This window comes from Oncorhynchus keta, chromosome 17 (assembly GCF_023373465.1).
Source record: "Oncorhynchus keta strain PuntledgeMale-10-30-2019 chromosome 17, Oket_V2, whole genome shotgun sequence".
NCBI lineage: Eukaryota > Metazoa > Chordata > Actinopteri > Salmoniformes > Salmonidae > Oncorhynchus > Oncorhynchus keta.
Window position 1 is genome coordinate 49,287,023 of NC_068437.1, and position 20,207 is coordinate 49,307,229.

The window sequence follows — 20,207 nt, forward strand, 5'->3', positions numbered from 1 at the left end:
TAACTGGCAAAGAGAGACAGGAAACACAGGGATAAATACACTGGGGAAAACAAGATGAACTGGCACATAGAGACAGGAAACACAGGGATAAATACACTGGGGAAAACAAGATGAACTAGCACAGAGAGACAGGAAACACAGGGATAAATACACTGGGGAAAATAAGTGACACCTGGAGGGGGTGGAGACAATCACAGGGGCAGGTGAAACAGATCACAGCGTGACAATTACATTGTATTCTATTATATTGTATTCTATTATATTGTATTACATTCTATTATATTGTATTATATTGTATTACATTATATTATATTGTATTACATTCTATTATATTGTATTACATTCAATTATATTGTATTCCATTCTATTATTTCTATTCTATTTGAAAGATGAGATTGCTGTATTGTTTCCTATGCAGGAAGTACTTTGGGGAGAAGATAGGGCTGTACTTTGCATGGCTGGGGCTGTACACCCAAATGCTGATCCCTGCTTCTCTAGTGGGAGTCATCGTGTTCCTGTATGGCTGTGCCACCGTAGACGACAACATTCCCAGGTTAGCCCCATACACAGCCAAGGACATAATCATTGGTTCTAGCCGGCAGTATCATAGGGCATGTCTGCCTGAGGTTATAATTTATACAATTAATTCACTGTGTGTAAAGTGTCTAAGACCATTGAAGTGATCGAAGAAGACCAAATGGAAAGCCAGAGACATAGCTCAAGTAGATGTAGGACCTCATTATATTCCCACATCCAATTGATTCACTTCAAATATTGTAACAGACAGATTTAGGATGTAGATATTGTAACAGAAAGCTTTAGGATATAGATATTGTAACAGACAGCTTTAGGATGTAGATATTGTAACAGACAGCTTTAGGATGTAGATATTGTAACAGAAAGCTTTAGGATGTAGATATTGTAACAGAAAGCTTTAGGATGTAGATATTGTAACAGAACAGAAACTTTTAGGAGATATTGTAACAGACAGCTTTAGGATGTAGATATTGTAACAGACAGCTTTAGGATGTAGATAACAGACAGCTTTAACAGAAAGCTTTAGGATGTAGATATTGTAACAGACAGCTTTAGGATGTAGATATTGTAACATATTGCTTTAGGATGTAGATATTGAACAGAAGCTTTAGGATGTAGATATTGTAACAGAAAGCTTTAGGATGTAGATATTGTAACAGAAAGCTTTAGGATGTAGATATTGTAACAGAAAGCTTTAGGATGTAGATATTGTAACAGACAGCTTTAGGATGTAGATATTGTAACAGAAGGATGTAGATATTGTAACAGAAAGCTTTTAGGATGTAGATATTGTAACAGAAAGCTTTAGGATGTAGATATTGTAACAGACAGCTTTAGGATGTAGATATTGTAACAGAAAGCTTTAGGATGTAGATATTTTTAGGATGTAGATATTGTAACAGAAAGCTTTAGGATGTAGATATTGTAACAGAAAGCTTTAGGATGCTAGATATTGTAACAGACAGCTGTTATTGTAGGATGTAGATATTGTAACAGAAAGCTTTAGGATGTAGATATTGTAACAGAAAGCTTTAGGATGTAGATATTGTAACAGAAAGCTTTAGGTAGATATTGTAACATAAAGCTTTGGATGTAGATATTGTAACAGAGCTTTAGGATGTAGATATTGTAACAGAAAGCTTTAGGATGTAGATATTGTAACAGAAAGCTTTAGGATGTAGATATTGTAACAGAAGCTTTAGGATGTAGATTGTATTTTAGGATGTAGATATTGTACAGAAAGCTTTAGGATGTAGATATTGTAACAGAAAGCTTTAGGATGTAGATATTGTAACAGAAAGCTTTAGGATGTAGATTGTAACAGAAAGCTTTAGGATGTAGATATTGTAACATATTGTAACACAGCTTTAGGATGTAGATATTGTAACAGAAAGCTTTAGGATGTAGATATTGTAACAGAAAGCTTTAGGATGTAGATATTGTAACAGACAGCTTTAGGATGTAGATATTGTAACAGAAAGCTTTAGGATGTAGATATTGTAACAGAAAGCTTTAGGATGTAGATATTGTAACAGACAGCTTTAGGATATTGTAGATAGGATGTAGATATTGTAACAGAAAGAAGGAGTTATTGTAACAGACAGGGATGTAGATATTGTAACAGACAGCTTTAGGATGTAGATATTGTAACAGACAGCTTTAGGATGTAGATATTGTAACAGAAAGCTTTAGGATGTAGATATTGTAACAGACAGCTTTAGGATGTAGATATTGTAACAGACAGCTTTAGGATGTAGATATTGTAACAGACAGCTTTAGGATGTAGATATTGTAACAGAAAGCTTTAGGATGTAGATATTGTAACAGAAAGCTTTAGGATGTAGATATTGTAACAGACAGCTTTAGGATGTAGATATTGTAACAGAAAGCTTTAGGATGTAGATATTGTAAAGAATGTAGATATTGCTTTAGGATGTAGAGAACAGACAGCTTTAGGATTAGATAAACAGAAAGCTTTAGGATGTAGATATTGTAACAGAAGCTTTAGAGATATTGTAACAGAAAGCTTTAGGATGTAGATATTGTAACAGAAAGCTTTAGGATGTAGATATTGTAACAGAAAGCTTTAGGATGTAGATATTGTAACAGAAAGCTTTAGGATGTAGATATTGTAACAGAAAGCTTTAGGATGTAGATATTGTAACAGAAAGCTTTAGGATGTAGATATTGTAACAGACAGCTTTTAGGATGTAGATATTGTAACAGAAACAGCTTTAGGATGTAGATATTGTAACAGAAAGCTTTAGGATGTAGATATTGTAACAGAAAGCTTTAGGATGTAGATATTGTAACAGACAGCTTTAGGATGTAGATATTGTAACAGAAAGCTTTAGGATGTAGATATTGTAACAGACAAGCTTTAGGATGTAGATATTGTAACAGAAAGCTTTAGGATGTAGATATTGTAACAGACAGCTTTAGGATGTAGATATTGTAACAGAAAGATGTAGATATTGTAACAGAAAGCTTTAGGATGTAGATATTGTAACAGAAAGCTTTAGGATGTAGATATTGTAACAGAAAGCTTTAGGATGTAGATATTGTAACAGAAGCTTTAGGATGTAGATATTGTAACAGACAGCTTTAGGATGTAGATATTGTAACAGAAAGCTTTAGGATGTAGATATTGTAACAGACAGCTTTAGGATGTAGATATTGTAACAGAAAGCTTTAGGATGTAGATATTGTAACAGACAGCTTTAGGATGTAGATATTGTAACAGAAAGCTTTAGGATGTAGATATTGTAACAGACAGCTTTAGGATGTAGATATTGTAACAGAAAGCTTTAGGATGTAGATATTGTAACAGAAAGCTTTAGGATGTAGATATTGTAACAGACAAGCTTTAGGATGTAGATATTGTAACAGAAAGCTTTAGGATGTAGATATTGTAACAGAAAGCTTTAGGATGTAGATATTGTAAGAAATATTGTAACAGAAGAGCTTTAGGATGTAGATATTGTAACAGAAAGCTTTAGGATGTAGATATTGTAACAGAAAGCTTTAGGATGTAGATATTGTAACAGAAAGCTTTAGGATGTAGATATTGTAACAGAAGCTTTAGGATGTAGATATTGTAACAGAAAGCTTTAGGATATTGTAACATACAGCTGGATGTAATTGTAACAGAAAGCTTTAGGATGTAGATATTGTAACAGAAAGCTTTAGGATGTAGATATTGTAACAGAAAGCTTTAGGATGTAGATATTGTAACAGAAAGCTTTAGGATGTAGAAGCTGTAGATATTGTAACAGAAAGCTTTAGGATAGATATTGTAACAGACAAGCTTTAGGATGTAGATATTGTAACAGACAGCTTTAGGATGTAGATATTGTAACAGACAGGATGTAGATATTGTAACAAAAGCTTTAGGATGTAGATATTGTAACAGAAAGCTTTAGGATGTAGATATTGTAACAGAAGCTTTAGGATGTAGATATTGTAACAGAAAGCTTTAGGATGTAGATATTGTAACAGACAGCTTTAGGATGTAGATATTGCAACAGAAAGCTTTAGGATGTAGATATTGTAACAGAAAGCTTTAGGATGTAGATATTGTAACAGAAAGCTTTAGGATGTAGATATTGTAACAGAAAGCTTTAGGATGTAGATATTGTAACAGAAAGCTTTAGGATGTAGATATTGTAACAGAAAGCTTTAGGATGTAGATATTGTAACAGAAAGCTTTAGGATGTAGATATTGTAACAGATTTAGGATGTAGATATTGTAACAGAAAGCTTTAGGATGTTATTGTAACAGAAGCTTTAGGATGTAGATATTGTAACAGAAAGCTTTAGGATGTAGATATTGTAACAGACAGCTTTAGGATGTAGATATTGTAACAGAAAGCTTTAGGATGTAGATATTGTAACAGAAAGCTTTAGGATGTAGATATTGCTTTTAGGATGTAGATATTGTAACAGAAAGCTTTAGGATGTAGATATTGTAACAGAAAGCTTTAGGATGTAGATATTGTAACAGAAAGCTTTAGGATGTAGATATTGTAACAGAAAGCTTTAGGATGTAGATATTGTAACAGAAAGCTTTAGGATGTAGATATTGTAACAGAAAGCTTTAGGATGTAGATATTGTAACAGAAAAGCTTTAGGATGTAGATATTGTAACAGAAAGCTTTAGGATGTAGATATTGTAACAGAAAGCTTTAGGATGTAGATATTGTAACAGAAAGCTTTAGGATGTAGATATTGTAACAGAAAGCTTTAGGATGTAGATATTGTAACAGAAAGCTTTAGGATGTAGATATTGTAACAGAAAGCTTTAGGATGTAGATATTGTAACAGAAAGCTTTAGGATGTAGATATTGTAACAGAAAGCTTTAGGATGTAGATATTGTAACAGATAAACAGAAAGCTTTAGGATGTAGATATTGTAACAGATGTAGATATTGTAACTTTAGGATGTAGATATTGTAACAGACAGCTTTAGGATGTAGATATTGTAACAGAAAGCTTTAGGATGTAGATATTGTAACAGAAAGCTTTAGGATGTAGATATTGTAACAGAAAGCTTTAGGATGTAGATATTGTAACAGAAAGCTTTAGGATGTAGATATTGTAACAGAAAGCTTTAGGATGTAGATATTGTAACAGAAAGCTTTAGGATGTAGATATTGTAACAGAATAGCTTTAGGATGTAGATATTGTAACAGAAAGCTTTAGGATGTAGATATTGTAACAGACAGCTTTAGGATGTAGATATTGAAACAGAAAGCTTTAGGATGTAGATATTGTAACAGATATTGTAACAGCTTTAGGATGTAGATATTGTAACAGAAAGCTTTAGGATGTAGATATTGTAACAGAAAGCTTTAGGATGTAGATATTGTAACAGACAGCTTTAGGATGTAGATATTGTAACAGAAAGGATGTAGATATTGTAACAGAAAGCTTTAGGATGTAGATATTGTAACAGAAAGCTTTAGGATGTAGATATTGTAACAGAAAGCTTTAGGATGTAGATATTGTAACAGAAAGCTTTAGGATGTAGATATTGTAACAGAAAGCTTTAGGATGTAGATATTGTAACAGACAGCTTTAGGATGTAGATATTGTAACAGAAAGCTTTAGGATGTAGATATTGTAACAGAAAGCTTTAGGATGTAGATATTGTAACAGACAGCTTTAGGATGTAGATATTGTAACAGAAAGCTTTAGGATGTAGATATTGTAACAGAAAGCTTTAGGATGTAGATATTGTAACAGACAGCTTTAGGATGTAGATATTGTAACAGAAAGCTTTAGGATGTAGATATTGTAACAGAAAGCTTTAGGATGTAGATATTGTAACAGAAAGCTTTAGGATGTAGATATTGTAACAGAAAGCTTTAGGATGTAGATATTGTAACAGACAGCTTTAGGATGTAGATATTGTAACAGAAAGCTTTAGGATGTAGATATTGTAACAGACAGCTTTAGGATGTAGATATTGTAACAGAAAGCTTTAGGATGTAGATATTGTAACAGAAGCTTTAGGATGTAGATATTGTAACAGAAAGCTTTAGGATGTAGATATTGTAACAGACAGCTTTAGGATGTAGATATTGTAACAGACAGCTTTAGGATGTAGATATTGTAACAGAAAGCTTTAGGATGTAGATATTGTAACAGACAAGCTTTAGGATGTAGATATTGTAACAGACAGCTTTAGGATGTAGATATTGTAACAGAAAGCTTTAGGATGTAGATATTGTAACAGAAAGCTTTAGGATGTAGATATTGTAACAGACAGCTTTAGGATGTAGATATTGTAACAGACAGCTTTAGGATGTAGATATTGTAACAGAAAGCTTTAGGATGTAGATATTGTAACAGATATTGTAACAGCTTTAGGATGTAGATATTGTAACAGACAGCTTTAGGATGTAGATATTGTAACAGACAGCTTTAGGATGTAGATATTGTAACAGAACAGATGTAGATATTGCAGACAGCTTTAGGATTAGTAGATATTGTAACAGACAGCTTTAGGATGTAGATATTGTAACAGAAAGCTTTAGGATGTAGATATTGTAACAGACAGCTTTAGGATGTAGATATTGTAACAGAAAGCTTTAGGATGTAGATATTGTAACAGACAGCTTTAGGATGTAGATATTGTAACAGAAAGCTTTAGGATGTAGATATTGTAACAGACAGCTTTAGGATGTAGATATTGTAACAGAAAGCTTTAGGATGTAGATATTGTAACAGAAAGCTTTAGGATGTAGATATTGTAACAGAAAGCTTTAGGATGTAGATATTGTAACAGAAAGCTTTAGGATGTAGATATTGTAACAGAAAGCTTTAGGATGTAGATATTGTAACAGAAAGCTTTAGGATGTAGATATTGTAACAGAAAGCTTTAGGATGTAGATATTGTAACAGAAAGCTTTAGGATGTAGATATTGTAACAGAAAGCTTTAGGATGTAGATATTGTAACAGAAAGCTTTAGGATGTAGATATTGTAACAGAAAGCTTTAGGATGTAGATATTGTAACAGAAAGCTTTAGGATGTAGATATTGTAACAGAAAGCTTTAGGATGTAGATATTGTAACAGACAGCTTTAGGATGTAGATATTGTAACAGAATGTAGCAGAAAGCTTTAGGATGTAGATATTGTAACAGACAGCTTTAGGATGTAGATATTGTAACAGAAAGCTTTAGGATGTAGATATTGTAACAGACAGCTTTAGGATGTAGATATTGTAACAGAAAGCTTTAGGATGTAGATATTGTAACAGAAAGCTTTAGGATGTAGATATTGTAACAGAAAGCTTTAGGATGTAGATATTGTAACAGAAAGCTTTAGGATGTAGATATTGTAACAGACAGGATGTAGATATTGTAACAGAAAGCTTTAGGATGTAGATATTGTAACAGACAGCTTTAGGATGTAGATATTGTAACAGAAAGCTTTAGGATGTAGATATTGTAACAGACAGCTTTAGGATGTAGATATTGTAACAGAAAGCTTTAGGATGTAGATATTGTAACAGACAGCTTTAGGATGTAGATATTGTAACAGAAAGCTTTAAGGATGTAGATATTGTAACAGACAGCTTTAGGATGTAGATATTGTAACAGAAAGCTTTAGGATGTAGATATTGTAACAGACAGCTTTAGGATGTAGATATTGTAACAGAAAGCTTTAGGATGTAGATATTGTAACAGAAAGCTTTAGGATGTAGATATTGTAACAGACAGCTTTAGGATGTAGATATTGTAACAGAAAGCTTTAGGATGTAGATATTGTAACAGAAAGCTTTAGGATGTAGATATTGTAACAGAAAGCTTTAGGATGTAGATATTGTAACAGACAGCTTTAGGATGTAGATATTGTAACAGAAAGCTTTAGGATGTAGATATTGTAACAGACAGCTTTAGGATGTAGATATTGTTTAGGATGTAGATATTGTAACAGACAGCTTTAGGATGTAGATATTGTAACAGGATGTAGATATTGTAACAGACAGCTTTAGGATGTAGATATTGTAACAGAAAGCTTTAGGATGTAGATATTGTAACAGAAAGCTTTAGGATGTAGATATTGTAACAGAAAGCTTTAGGATGTAGATATTGTAACAGACAGCTTTAGGATGTAGATATTGTAACAGAAAGCTTTAGGATGTAGATATTGTAACAGAATTGTAGCTTTAGGATGTAGATATTGTAACAGAAAGCTTTAGGATATTGTAGATATTGTAACAGACAGGATGTAGATATTTTTTAGGATGTAGATATTGTAACAGAAAGCTTTAGGATGTAGATATTGTAACAGAAAGCTTTAGGATGTAGATATTGTAACAGACAGCTTTAGGATGTAGATATTGTAACAGAAAGCTTTAGGATGTAGATATTGTAACAGATGTAATATTGCTTTAGGATGTAGATATTGTAACAGAAAGCTTTAGGATGTAGATATTGTAACAGAAAGCTTTAGGATGTAGATATTGTAACAGAAAGCTTTAGGATGTAGATATTGTAACAGAAAGCTTTAGGATGTAGATATTGTAACAGAAAGCTTTAGGATGTAGATATTGTAACAGAAAGCTTTAGGATGTAGATATTGTAACAGAAAGCTTTAGGATGTAGATATTGTAACAGAAAGCTTTAGGATGTAGATATTGTAACAGAAAGCTTTAGGATGTAGATATTGTAACAGAAAGCTTTAGGATGTAGATATTGTAACAGAAAGCTTTAGGATGTAGATATTGTAACAGAAAGCTTTAGGATGTAGATATTGTAACAGACAGCTTTAGGATGTAGATATTGTAACAGAAAGCTTTAGGATGTAGATATTGTAACAGACAGCTTTAGGATGTAGATATTGTAACAGAAAGCTTTAGGATGTAGATATTGTAACAGAAAGCTTTAGGATGTAGATATTGTAACAGAACGCTTTAGGATGTAGATATTGTAACAGAAAGCTTTAGGATGTAGATATTGTAACAGAAAGCTTTAGGATGTAGATATTGTAACAGAAAGCTTTAGGATGTAGATATTGTAACAGATTTAGGATGTAGATATTGTAACAGAAAGCTTTAGGATGTAGATATTGTAACAGAAAGCTTTAGGATGTAGATATTGTAACAGAAAGCTTTAGGATGTAGATATTGTAACAGACAGCTTTAGGATGTAGATATTGTAACAGAAAGCTTTAGGATGTAGATATTGTAACAGAAAGCTTTAGGATGTAGATATTGTAACAGAAAGCTTTAGGATGTAGATATTGTAACAGAAAGCTTTAGGATGTAGATATTGTAACAGAAAGCTTTAGGATGTAGATATTGTAACAGAAAGCTTTAGGATGTAGATATTGTAACAGAAAGCTTTAGGATGTAGATATTGTAACAGAAAGCTTTAGGATGTAGATATTGTAACAGACAGCTTTAGGATGTAGATATTGTAACAGAAAGCTTTAGGATGTAGATATTGTAACAGAAGCTTTAGGATGTAGATAACAGAAAGCTTTAGGATGTAGATATTGTAACAGACAGCTTTAGGATGTAGATATTGTAACAGAGGATGTAGATATTGTAACAGAAGCTTTAGGATGTAGATATTGTAACAGAAAGCTTTAGGATGTAGATATTGTAACAGAAAGCTTTAGGATGTAGATATTGTAACAGATATTTAGGATGTAATATTGTAACAGACAGCTTTAGGATGTAGATATTGTAACAGAGCTTTAGGATGTAGATATTGTAACAGAAAGCTTTAGGATGTAGATATTGTAACAGAAAGCTTTAGGATGTAGATATTGTAACAGACAGCTTTAGGATGTAGATATTGTAACAGAAAGCTTTAGGATGTAGATATTGTAACAGACAGCTTTAGGATGTAGATATTGTAACAGACAGCTTTAGGATGTAGATATTGTAACAGAAAGCTTTAGGATGTAGATATTGTAACAGACAGCTTTAGGATGTAGATATTGTAACAGACAGCTTTAGGATGTAGATATTGTAACAGAAAGCTTTAGGATGTAGATATTGTAACAGACAGCTTTAGGATGTAGATATTGTAACAGAAAGCTTTAGGATGTAGATATTGTAACAGAAAGCTTTAGGATGTAGATATTGTAACAGAAAGCTTTAGGATGTAGATATTGTAACAGACAGCTTTAGGATGTAGATATTGTAACAGAAAGCTTTAGGATGTAGATATTGTAACAGAAAGCTTTAGGATGTAGATATTGTAACAGAAAGCTTTAGGATGTAGATATTGTAACAGACAGCTTTAGGATGTAGATATTGTAACAGAAAGCTTTAGGATGTAGATATTGTAACAGAAAGCTTTAGGATGTAGATATTGTAACAGAAAGCTTTAGGATGTAGATATTGTAACAGAAAGCTTTAGGATGTAGATATTGTAACAGAAAGCTTTAGGATGTAGATATTGTAACAGATGTAGAGCTTTAGGATGTAGATATTGTAACAGAAAGCTTTAGGATGTAGATATTGTAACAGAAAGCTTTAGGATGTAGATATTGTAACAGACAGCTTTAGGATGTAGATATTGTAACAGAAAGCTTTAGGATGTAGATATTGTAACAGAAAGCAGAAAGCTTTAGGATGTAGATATTGTAACAGAAAGCTTTAGGATGTAGATATTGTAACAGAAAGCTTTAGGATGTAGATATTGTAACAGAAAGCTTTAGGATGTAGATATTGTAACAGAAAGCTTTAGGATGTAGATATTGTAACAGAAAGCTTTAGGATGTAGATATTGTAACAGACAGCTTTAGGATGTAGATATTGTAACAGAAAGCTTTAGGATGTAGATATTGTAACAGAAAGCTTTAGGATGTAGATATTAACAGAAAGAGGATGTAGATATTGTAACAGAAAGCTTTAGGATGTAGATATTGTAACAGAAAGCTTTAGGATGTAGATATTGTAACAGAAAGCTTTAGGATGTAGATATTGTAACAGAAAGCTTTAGGATGTAGATATTGTAACAGAAAGCTTTAGGATGTAGATATTGTAACAGAAAGGATGTAGATATTGTAACAGAAAGCTTTAGGATGTAGATATTGTAACAGAAAGCTTTAGGATGTAGATATTGTAACAGAAAGCTTTAGGATGTAGATATTGTAACAGAAAGCTTTAGGATGTAGATATTGTAACAGAAAGCTTTAGGATGTAGATATTGTAACAGACAGCTTTAGGATGTAGATATTGTAACAGAAAGCTTTAGGATGTAGATATTGTAACAGAAAGCTTTAGGATGTAGAGTGGTTTACAGTGGGGTATTTTTTATTTGTGCCGTGAACGGCAGAGAGCATAAGCTCGTTCACGGCACATTCACAGCCATATAAGGAGACGATCGTAAAACAGAGCTTCAAAAATTCTGCTCATTTCCTGTTTGAGGTTTCATCTTGATTTCGCCTGTAGCATCAGTTCTGGGGCAGTCACAGATAATATCTTTGCAGTTTTGAAAACGTCAGAGTGTTTTCTTTCAAAAGCTGCCAATTATATGCATAGTCGAGCCTCTTTTCGTGACAAAATATTGCGCTTAAAACGGGCACGTTTTTTTATCCAATAATGACATAGCGCCCCCATAGGTTGAAGAGGTTAAGCAAAGGCTTTTTTTTGGCCAATCTTCCGTACAGTCCAGCTCTGTGTAGTGTACGGCTTAGTGGTCCTATGGACTGATACTCCAATCTCCGCTGTGGAGCTTTGCAGCTCCTTCAGGGTTACCTTTGGTCTCTTTGTTTCATCTCTGATGAATGCCTTCCTTGCCTGGTCTGTGAGTTTTTGTGGGCGGCCCTCTCTTGGCAGGTTTATTGTGGTCCCATATTCTTTCCATTTTTTAATAAAGGATTTAATGGTGCTCTGTGGGATGTTCAAAATTTCTGATATTTTTTTATAACCCAACCCTGATCTGTACTTCTCCACAACTTTGTCCCTGACCTGTTTGGAGAGCTCGGTCTTCATGGTTTTGCTTGCTTGGTGGTGCTCCTTGCTTAGTGGTGTTGCAGACTCTGGGGCCTCTCAGAACAGGGGTTATATATACTGAGATCATGTGACAGATGATGTGACACTTAGAATGCACACAGGTGGACTTTATTTAACTAATTATGTAACTTCTGAATGTAATTGGTTGCATCACATCGTTTTTAGGGGCTTCATAGCAAAGGGGGTGAATACATGCATGCACCACTTTTTTAATTTTTTTAAACAAGTAATTTTTTTTAAATTTCACTATTTTGTGTATATCCATTACATGAAATCCAAATAAAAATATATTTAAATTACAGGTTGTAATGCAACAAAACAGGAAAAACACCAAGGGGGGTGAATACTTTTGCAAGGCACTGTAAACGGTTTATATTCAATACTTATTAAGACCATTTATATCACCCACATTATTTAATATAGCCATCACCTACATTATTTAATATAGCCATCACCTACAGTATTTAATATAGCCATCACCTACATTATTTAATATAGCCATCACCTACAGTATTTAATATAGCCATCACCTACAGTATTTAATATAGCCATCACCTACAGTATTTAATATAGCCATCACCTACATTATTTAATATAGCCATCACCTACATTATTTAATATAGCCATCACCTACATTATTTAATATAGCCATCACCTACAGTATTTAATATAGCCATCACCTACAGTATTTAATATAGCCATCACCTACAGTATTTAATATAGCCATCACCTACATTCTTTAATATAGCCATCACCTACATTATTTAATATAGCCATCACCTACAGTATTTAATATAGCCATCACCTACAGTATTTAATATAGCCATCACCTACATTATTTCACCTACATTATTTAATATAGCCATCACCTACAGTATTTAATATAGCCATCACCTACAGTATTTAATATAGCCATCACCTACATTCTTTAATATAGCCATCACCTACATTATTTAATATAGCCATCACCTACAGTATTTAATATAGCCATCACCTACAGTATTTAATATAGCCATCACCTACATTATTTAATATAGCCATCACCTACAGTATTTAATATAGCCATCACCTACAGTATTTAATATAGCCATCACCTACAGTATTTAATATAGCCATCACCTACATTCTTTAATATAGCCATCACCTACATTATTTAATATAGCCATCACCTACAGTATTTAATATAGCCATCACCTACAGTATTTAATATAGCCATCACCTACAGTATTTAATATAGCCATCACCTACATTCTTTAATATAGCCATCACCTACATTATTTAATATAGCCATCACCTACAGTATTTAATATAGCCATCACCTACAGTATTTAATATAGCCATCACCTACATTATTTAATATAGCCATCACCTACAGTATTTAATATAGCCATCACCTACAGTATTTAATATAGCCATCACCTACATTATTTAATATAGCCATCACCTACAGTATTTAATATAGCCATCACCTACAGTATTTAATATAGCCATCACCTACATTATTTAATATAGCCATCACCTACAGTATTTAATATAGCCATCACCTACAGTATTTAATATAGCCATCACCTACAGTATTTAATATAGCCATCACCTACATTATTTAATATAGCCATCACCTCAGCCATCACCTACAGTATTTAATATAGCCATCACCTACAGTATTTAATATAGCCATCACCTACATTCTTTAATATAGCCATCACCTACATTATTTAATATAGCCATCACCTACAGTATTTAATATAGCCATCACCTACAGTATTTAATATAGCCATCACCTACATTATTTAATATAGCCATCACCTACAGTATTTAATATAGCCATCACCTACAGTATTTAATATAGCCATCACCTACATTATTTAATATAGCCATCACCTACAGTATTTAATATAGCCATCACCTACAGTATTTAATATAGCCATCACCTACAGTATTTAATATAGCCATCACCTACATTATTTAATATAGCCATCACCTACTGTAACGGCATTCTTCGTTTGTCGAAAGAGAGTCGGACCGAAATGCTGCGTGGTGGTTACTCATGTCTTTAATGAAGAAAGCGATACATGAAATAACTATTACAAAATACAAAACAACAAACGGAACGTGAAATCTAATTACAGCCTATCTGGTGAAACTACACAGAGACAGGAACAATCACCCACGAAATACACAGCGAAACCCAGGCTACCTAAATACGGTTCCCAATCAGAGACAACGAGAATCACCTGACTCTGATTGAGAACCGCCTCAGGCAGCCAAGCCTATGCAACACCCCTACTCAGCCGTAATCCCAATAATTACAAAAACCCCAATACGAACCACAACATATAAACCCATGTCACACCCTGGCCTGACCAAACATATAACGAAAACACAAAATACAGTGACCAAGGCATGACAGAATCCCCCCCCCCCTAAGGTGCGGACTCCCGGACGCACCTCAAAACCATAGGGAGGGTCCGGGTGGGCGTCTGTCCATGGTGGCGGTTCCGGCTCGGGACGTGGACCCCACTCCATTAATGTCCTAGTTCCTCCCCTTCGCGTCCTGGGATAATCCACCCTCGCCGCCGACCATGGCCTAATAGTCCTCACCCAGAACCCCACAGAACTGAGGAGCAGCTCGGGACTGAGGGGCATCTCGGGACTGAGGGACAGCTCGGGACTGAGGGGCAGCTCGGAACTGAGGGGAAGCCCAGTACTGAGAGAAAGCCCAGTACTGAGAGGAAGCCCAGTACTGAGCGGAACATATAACGAAAACACAAAATACAATGACCAAGGCGTGACACCTACAGTATTTAATATAGCCATCACCTACAGTATTTAATATAGCCATCACCTACAGTATTTAATATAGCCATCACCTACATTATTTTATATAGCCATCACCTACATTATTTAATATAGCCATCACCTACAGTATTTAATATAGCCATCACCTACATTATTTAATATAGCCATCACCTACATTATTTAATATAGCCATCACCTACATTATTTAATATAGCCATCACCCATCACCTAGTATTTAATATAGCCATCACCTACAGTATTTAATATAGCCATCACCTACAGTATTTAATATAGCCATCACATACAGTATTTAATTTCACCTACATTATTTAATATAGCCATCACCTACAGTATTTAATATAGCCATCACCTACATTATTTAATATAGCCATCACCTACAGTATTTAATATAGCCATCACCTACATTATTTAATATAGCCATCACCTACAGTATTTAATATAGCCATCACCTACAGTATTTAATATAGCCATCACCTACAGTATTTAATATAGCCATCACCTACAGTATTTAATATAGCCATCACCTACAGTATTTAATATAGCCATCACCTACAGTATTTAATATAGCTATCACCTACAGTATTTAATATAGCCATCACCTACAGTATTTAATATAGCCATCACCTATAGTATTTCAATATAGCCATCACCTACAGTATTTAATATAGCCATCACCTCGTTCCCAGTTCAGAATACCTGCCTTGCGCTGTAGCTCTGTCCTGTCCTGTTACTACTCCCTGGCTTGTGACTAACGTCTTAAATCATCTTCACTTCCTGACATTATAAATAACGCAGTTTAATGACGTTTTTATGATGTAGTCCAGATCACTCTGTGGATTTGTGATGTCCAACATCTGGTTGATGTAGATGACAAGATGAGGAAATGAACCTCCCCTGGCTAACATCTCTTATCTCCGTCAGGATAGTTTGACAGACTGTGCTATCTGTGTCCAGATCCTCTGCCATGCTGCTCACAATCCCCCACAGACATGTGATCTTATTACAGTTAGCCTGACTCACCTGTTATATAAAACAAGAACGGAATATACATTTAAGATCTGACTTAGTCTTGAGCTCCAGCGGTCTACAGTGTGGAGCACTCGTGAGACTAGACCTAATTAATCTACATAACCCAGATCCGTGACATTATTGTGTAAATATGTTCATGAATAGTATTTTCAGCAAACGTAGAGATTTCTTTCAAAACACTTGTGGGTTGAGGTGCGGGTGTACATTCATATTTTCCCTGAATTCAGTAACTTGTATAACGTATTAAATCTACAGAAGTCAAAAGACACTCTCGCTCAGGGGTTCCCAAACTTTTACTGCATGCAACTCTAAGTTGACACTTGAAAATAGTGGGAACCCCACTTGGAAATAGATTATACTTCTTAGTTAACGCTGTGTGTTCATATTCACCACATTTTTGGTCCTTCATAATAACGAGATGAAAACACATTCCAATACTGTAAGAGGTCATTAGTTGACACTGAAAGGTTCTATTCTATTCCCATTTAAAGAGATACAGTTATTCATTTGTTTGATAAAATAACAGATTTTCATAGGGGAAATGACTATTTCAGGGCTCCCGAGTGGAGCAGCGGTCTAAGGCACTACATCTCAGTGCAAGAGGAGTCACTACAGACATCCTGGTTCGATTCCAGGCTGCATCACAACTGGCTGTGATTGGGAGTCGCATAGGGCGGCGCACAGTTGGCCCGGCGTCGTCCGGGTTTGACCAGTGTAGGCTGTCATTGTAAATAAGAATTTGTTCTTAACTAACTTGCCTAGTAAAATTAGGATGACATTTTTTTAAAAGGGGACCCCACATGGGGTGCCGACCCCAAGTTTGGGAGCCACTGCTCTAGCTTGACAGGCTGGCATAGTAACACCCACTGGTGGTACTCAAATCAAATCAAGCTTTATTTATATAGCACATTTCAGACATGGAATGCAACGCAATGTCCTTCACAGGATAAAACAAATAAAAAAACAATGAAAAGTCAAAACTGTTCGCTGCTCTGGCCCCCCAATGGTGGAACAAACTCCCTCACGACGCCAGGACAGCGGAGTCAATCACCACCTTCCTTCTGGAGACACCTGAAACCCCACCTGTAAGTCTTTAAGGAATACCTAAACCCCACCTCTTTAAGGAATACCTAGATAGGATAAGTAATCCTTCTCACCCCCCTTTTAAGATTTAGATGCACTATTGTAAAATGACTGTTCCACTGGATGTCATAAGGTGAATGCACCAATTTGTAAGTCGCTCTGGATAAGAGCGTCTGCTAAATGACTTAAATGTAAATGTAAATGTAAAATCAAAGCTGAAATATCAACAACCATAAGATTAAAAAATTAAGAATGACAAAAAAAGGACCCTAATGAAAAGCAAAGCTAAAGAAATGTGTTTTAAGATCTCTGTCCACAGTTTTGTCCCCCCCTCAGGTTCTCTGGCAGACTATTCCAGAGGCTGGGGGCATAATAACTAAAGGATGCCTCTCCATGCCTCTTGGTCCTAGGCTTGGGGATAGTTAAAAGGCTGCCTCTCCAGGTCCTAGGCTTAGGATAGTTAAAAGGCTGCCTCTCCAGGTCCTAGGCTTTGGGATAGTTAAAAGGCCAGTGCCAGAGGACCTGAGGGACCTACTGGGTACAGAACTTAAAAGCATGTCTGACATCAAATCAAACTGTATTAGTCACATGCGCCGAACATAACCTTAGAGTGAAATGCTTACTTACGAGCCATTTAACCAACAATGCAGTTAAAAAAATATGGATAAGAATAAGAGATAAAAGTAACAAGTCATTAAAGATCTTTTATTGGGTGCACAATCATGGATTGATTTTAAAATCAATAAAATAAAATGTATTCTAAAACTCACAGTCAGCCAGTTCAGAGACCTTAAAACCATTGTAATGCATGCTCTCCGTTTGGTCTTGGTCAGTACCCGTGCTGGAACGGTCTGTATGTTTTGTAGTTGACCAATGGCATACTTGGGTAGACCAGACAGGAGAACATTACAGTAGTCAAGCCTGTTTGTAATAAAACCATGGATGAGTCTCTCTGTATCAGCCTGAGAGAGAAATGGCCGTACCTTGGCAATGTTCCTCAGGTGTTAAAAAAAACAATATTTTGGTCACATTCCTAATGTGTCATTTGAAATTGAATTCAGAATCTAAAATAACACCTAGGTTTTTACCCGGTATTTGATCTTTATTGGCTGTGAATAAAAATGTGCAGCCAGATTCTTTCTCTGTGCTTTGGCTCCAACAATAAGTACCTCGATCTTGATTTAGCTGGAGGAAATTGTGAGCCATCCAAGGATTTAAATCACTAATACAGTCTAATAATTTATCCGTGGAGACAAAATGAGATAAAGAGGGCTGACTGTTGTATCTCTTTCCTCCCCCCATCCCCCTTTTCTACAGCATGGAGATCTGCCACCCCAAGAACAACATCACCATGTGCCCGCTGTGTGACAGAGCCTGTAGTTACTGGAAACTGAAGGAAGCCTGCGGGACGGCCCGGGCCAGCCACCTCTTTGACAACCCTGCCACCGTCTTCTTCTCCATCTTCATGGCCCTCTGGGGTAAGAGGTTGAGGCTTGTCCACACAACAGAACAAAACAGCACAACTTGATTTATTTGTATAATTTATTTAATAGGGACAGTACTCAATAATCAACCACCTAGATCATGGGTGTCAAACTCTGGCCCGTGGGCCAAATTTGGCCCGCGGGGTAATTATATTTGGCCCGCGAGACAATACCAAATTACTACTAGAGCTGGCCCGCCGGTATTATACAGCGCATTCACCACTAATACTACGAATCCCATAATGCTCTGCTGTTTTCGCGCGCCAATCAGGACAGGACCCAGAAACGCTCTCTCCTCTGTGACAGTAGTCATAGCAACATAGACGCTACAACTGTCAGCGAGCTAACCCTTCCCAAAAATGGCGAAAAGAAAGGCAGAAAACAGGAGCTTTCTGGACAAGTGGGAGGCAGAATATCTGTTTACATATGTAAAAGACAAACCTGTTTGTCTTGTTTGTGGAGTCAACGTGCCTGTAAGTAAGGAGTACAACATTAGACGACACTATGAAACGAAACACCACGACAAATACAAGGACCTGGACATGACTCAAAGGAGCCAGAAAGTAGAGGAGATGAAAAGAAGTTTGGTTTCACAACAGAATATGTTTAAAAAAGCCACATCACAAAGCGAGGCTGCTGTAAAGGCTAGTTATATAGTGTCAGCAGAGATCGCAAAATCAGCCCGGCCCTTTAATGAGGGAGAGTTCATGAAAAAGTGCATGATGAAGGTTTGTGACCTCGTATGCCCAGAGAAAAAACAAGCATTTTCAAACGTGAGCCTGAGCAGGAACACAGTAGCTGATCGCACATGTGATCTTGCCACCAATCTGTATGACCAGCTGATGGAAAAGGTAAAAGATTTTGTTGCGTTCTCCCTCGCTGTGGATGAGAGCTGCGACGCATCTGATACTGCTCAGCTGCTCAGTCTTCATCCGTGGAGTGGACTCAAATCTGTGTGTTACGGAGGAGCTATTAGGATTCAAATCAATGCATGGCACAACCACAGGAAAGGAAATCTTTGAGGAGGTTTCCAAATGTGTAACTGAAATAAAGCTGCCGTGGGATAAACTCGTTGGATTAACGACAGATGGTGCGCCAGCGATGTGCGGTAAAAAGAGTGGACTGGTGGGCATGGTTCGGGAGAAGATGCGGGAAGAGAACTGTGCAGGTGAGCTAACTGTTTACCACTGCATCATACATCAGGAAGCACTGTGTGCCAAAGCCCTAAAGATGGAACATGTTATGACCACAGTAACACATGTAGTTAACTTTATAAGAGCCAAAGGTCTAAATCACCGCCAGTTTAAATCTTTTTTGGAGGAGTGTGGTTCGGGATACGCAGACGTGCCGTATCACACAGAGGTGAGATGGCTAAGCAGAGGAAAAGTACTGAACAGATGTTTCGAGCTGCGTGAGGAAATATGTAAATTCCTGGAAACCAAAGGGAAGGATACAGCAGAGCTCCGGGAGCAAAAGTTCCTGTGTGAGCTGGCCTTTCTCTGTGACATCTCGAGCCATCTCGATGCGCTGAACCTGCAGCTTCCGGGGCGGGGGCGCATCATCACAGACATGTACGCTGCAGTGAGGGCCTTCAAAACTAAACTGTGCCTGTGGGAGAATCAGATGCTGCAAGGAAACCCTTGCCATTTTCCCTGCTGCCAATCCATAAAAGCGCAGATCTCTACCGCCGTGTTCCCATGCGCACAGTTTGCTGAAAGACTCAGTGTTCTCGCCGCTGAGTTTAGCCGGCGATTTGCCGACTTCGATGCCCA

General features: G+C 36.0%; 1 protein-coding gene across 2 annotated transcripts in view; it reads left to right on the top strand.

The window, feature by feature from the left end:
• Positions 1-20,207, top strand: part of LOC118397886 (anoctamin-1-like) — a 121,407-nt gene that overhangs the window by 64,791 nt on the left and 36,409 nt on the right. For both annotated transcript variants that reach the window (XM_052466320.1, XM_052466319.1), the window contains 2 exons: positions 419-553; positions 18,269-18,429. In XM_052466320.1, coding sequence (XP_052322280.1) covers positions 419-553; positions 18,269-18,429 — 296 coding nt within the window. The remainder of the gene's footprint in view (positions 1-418; positions 554-18,268; positions 18,430-20,207) is intronic.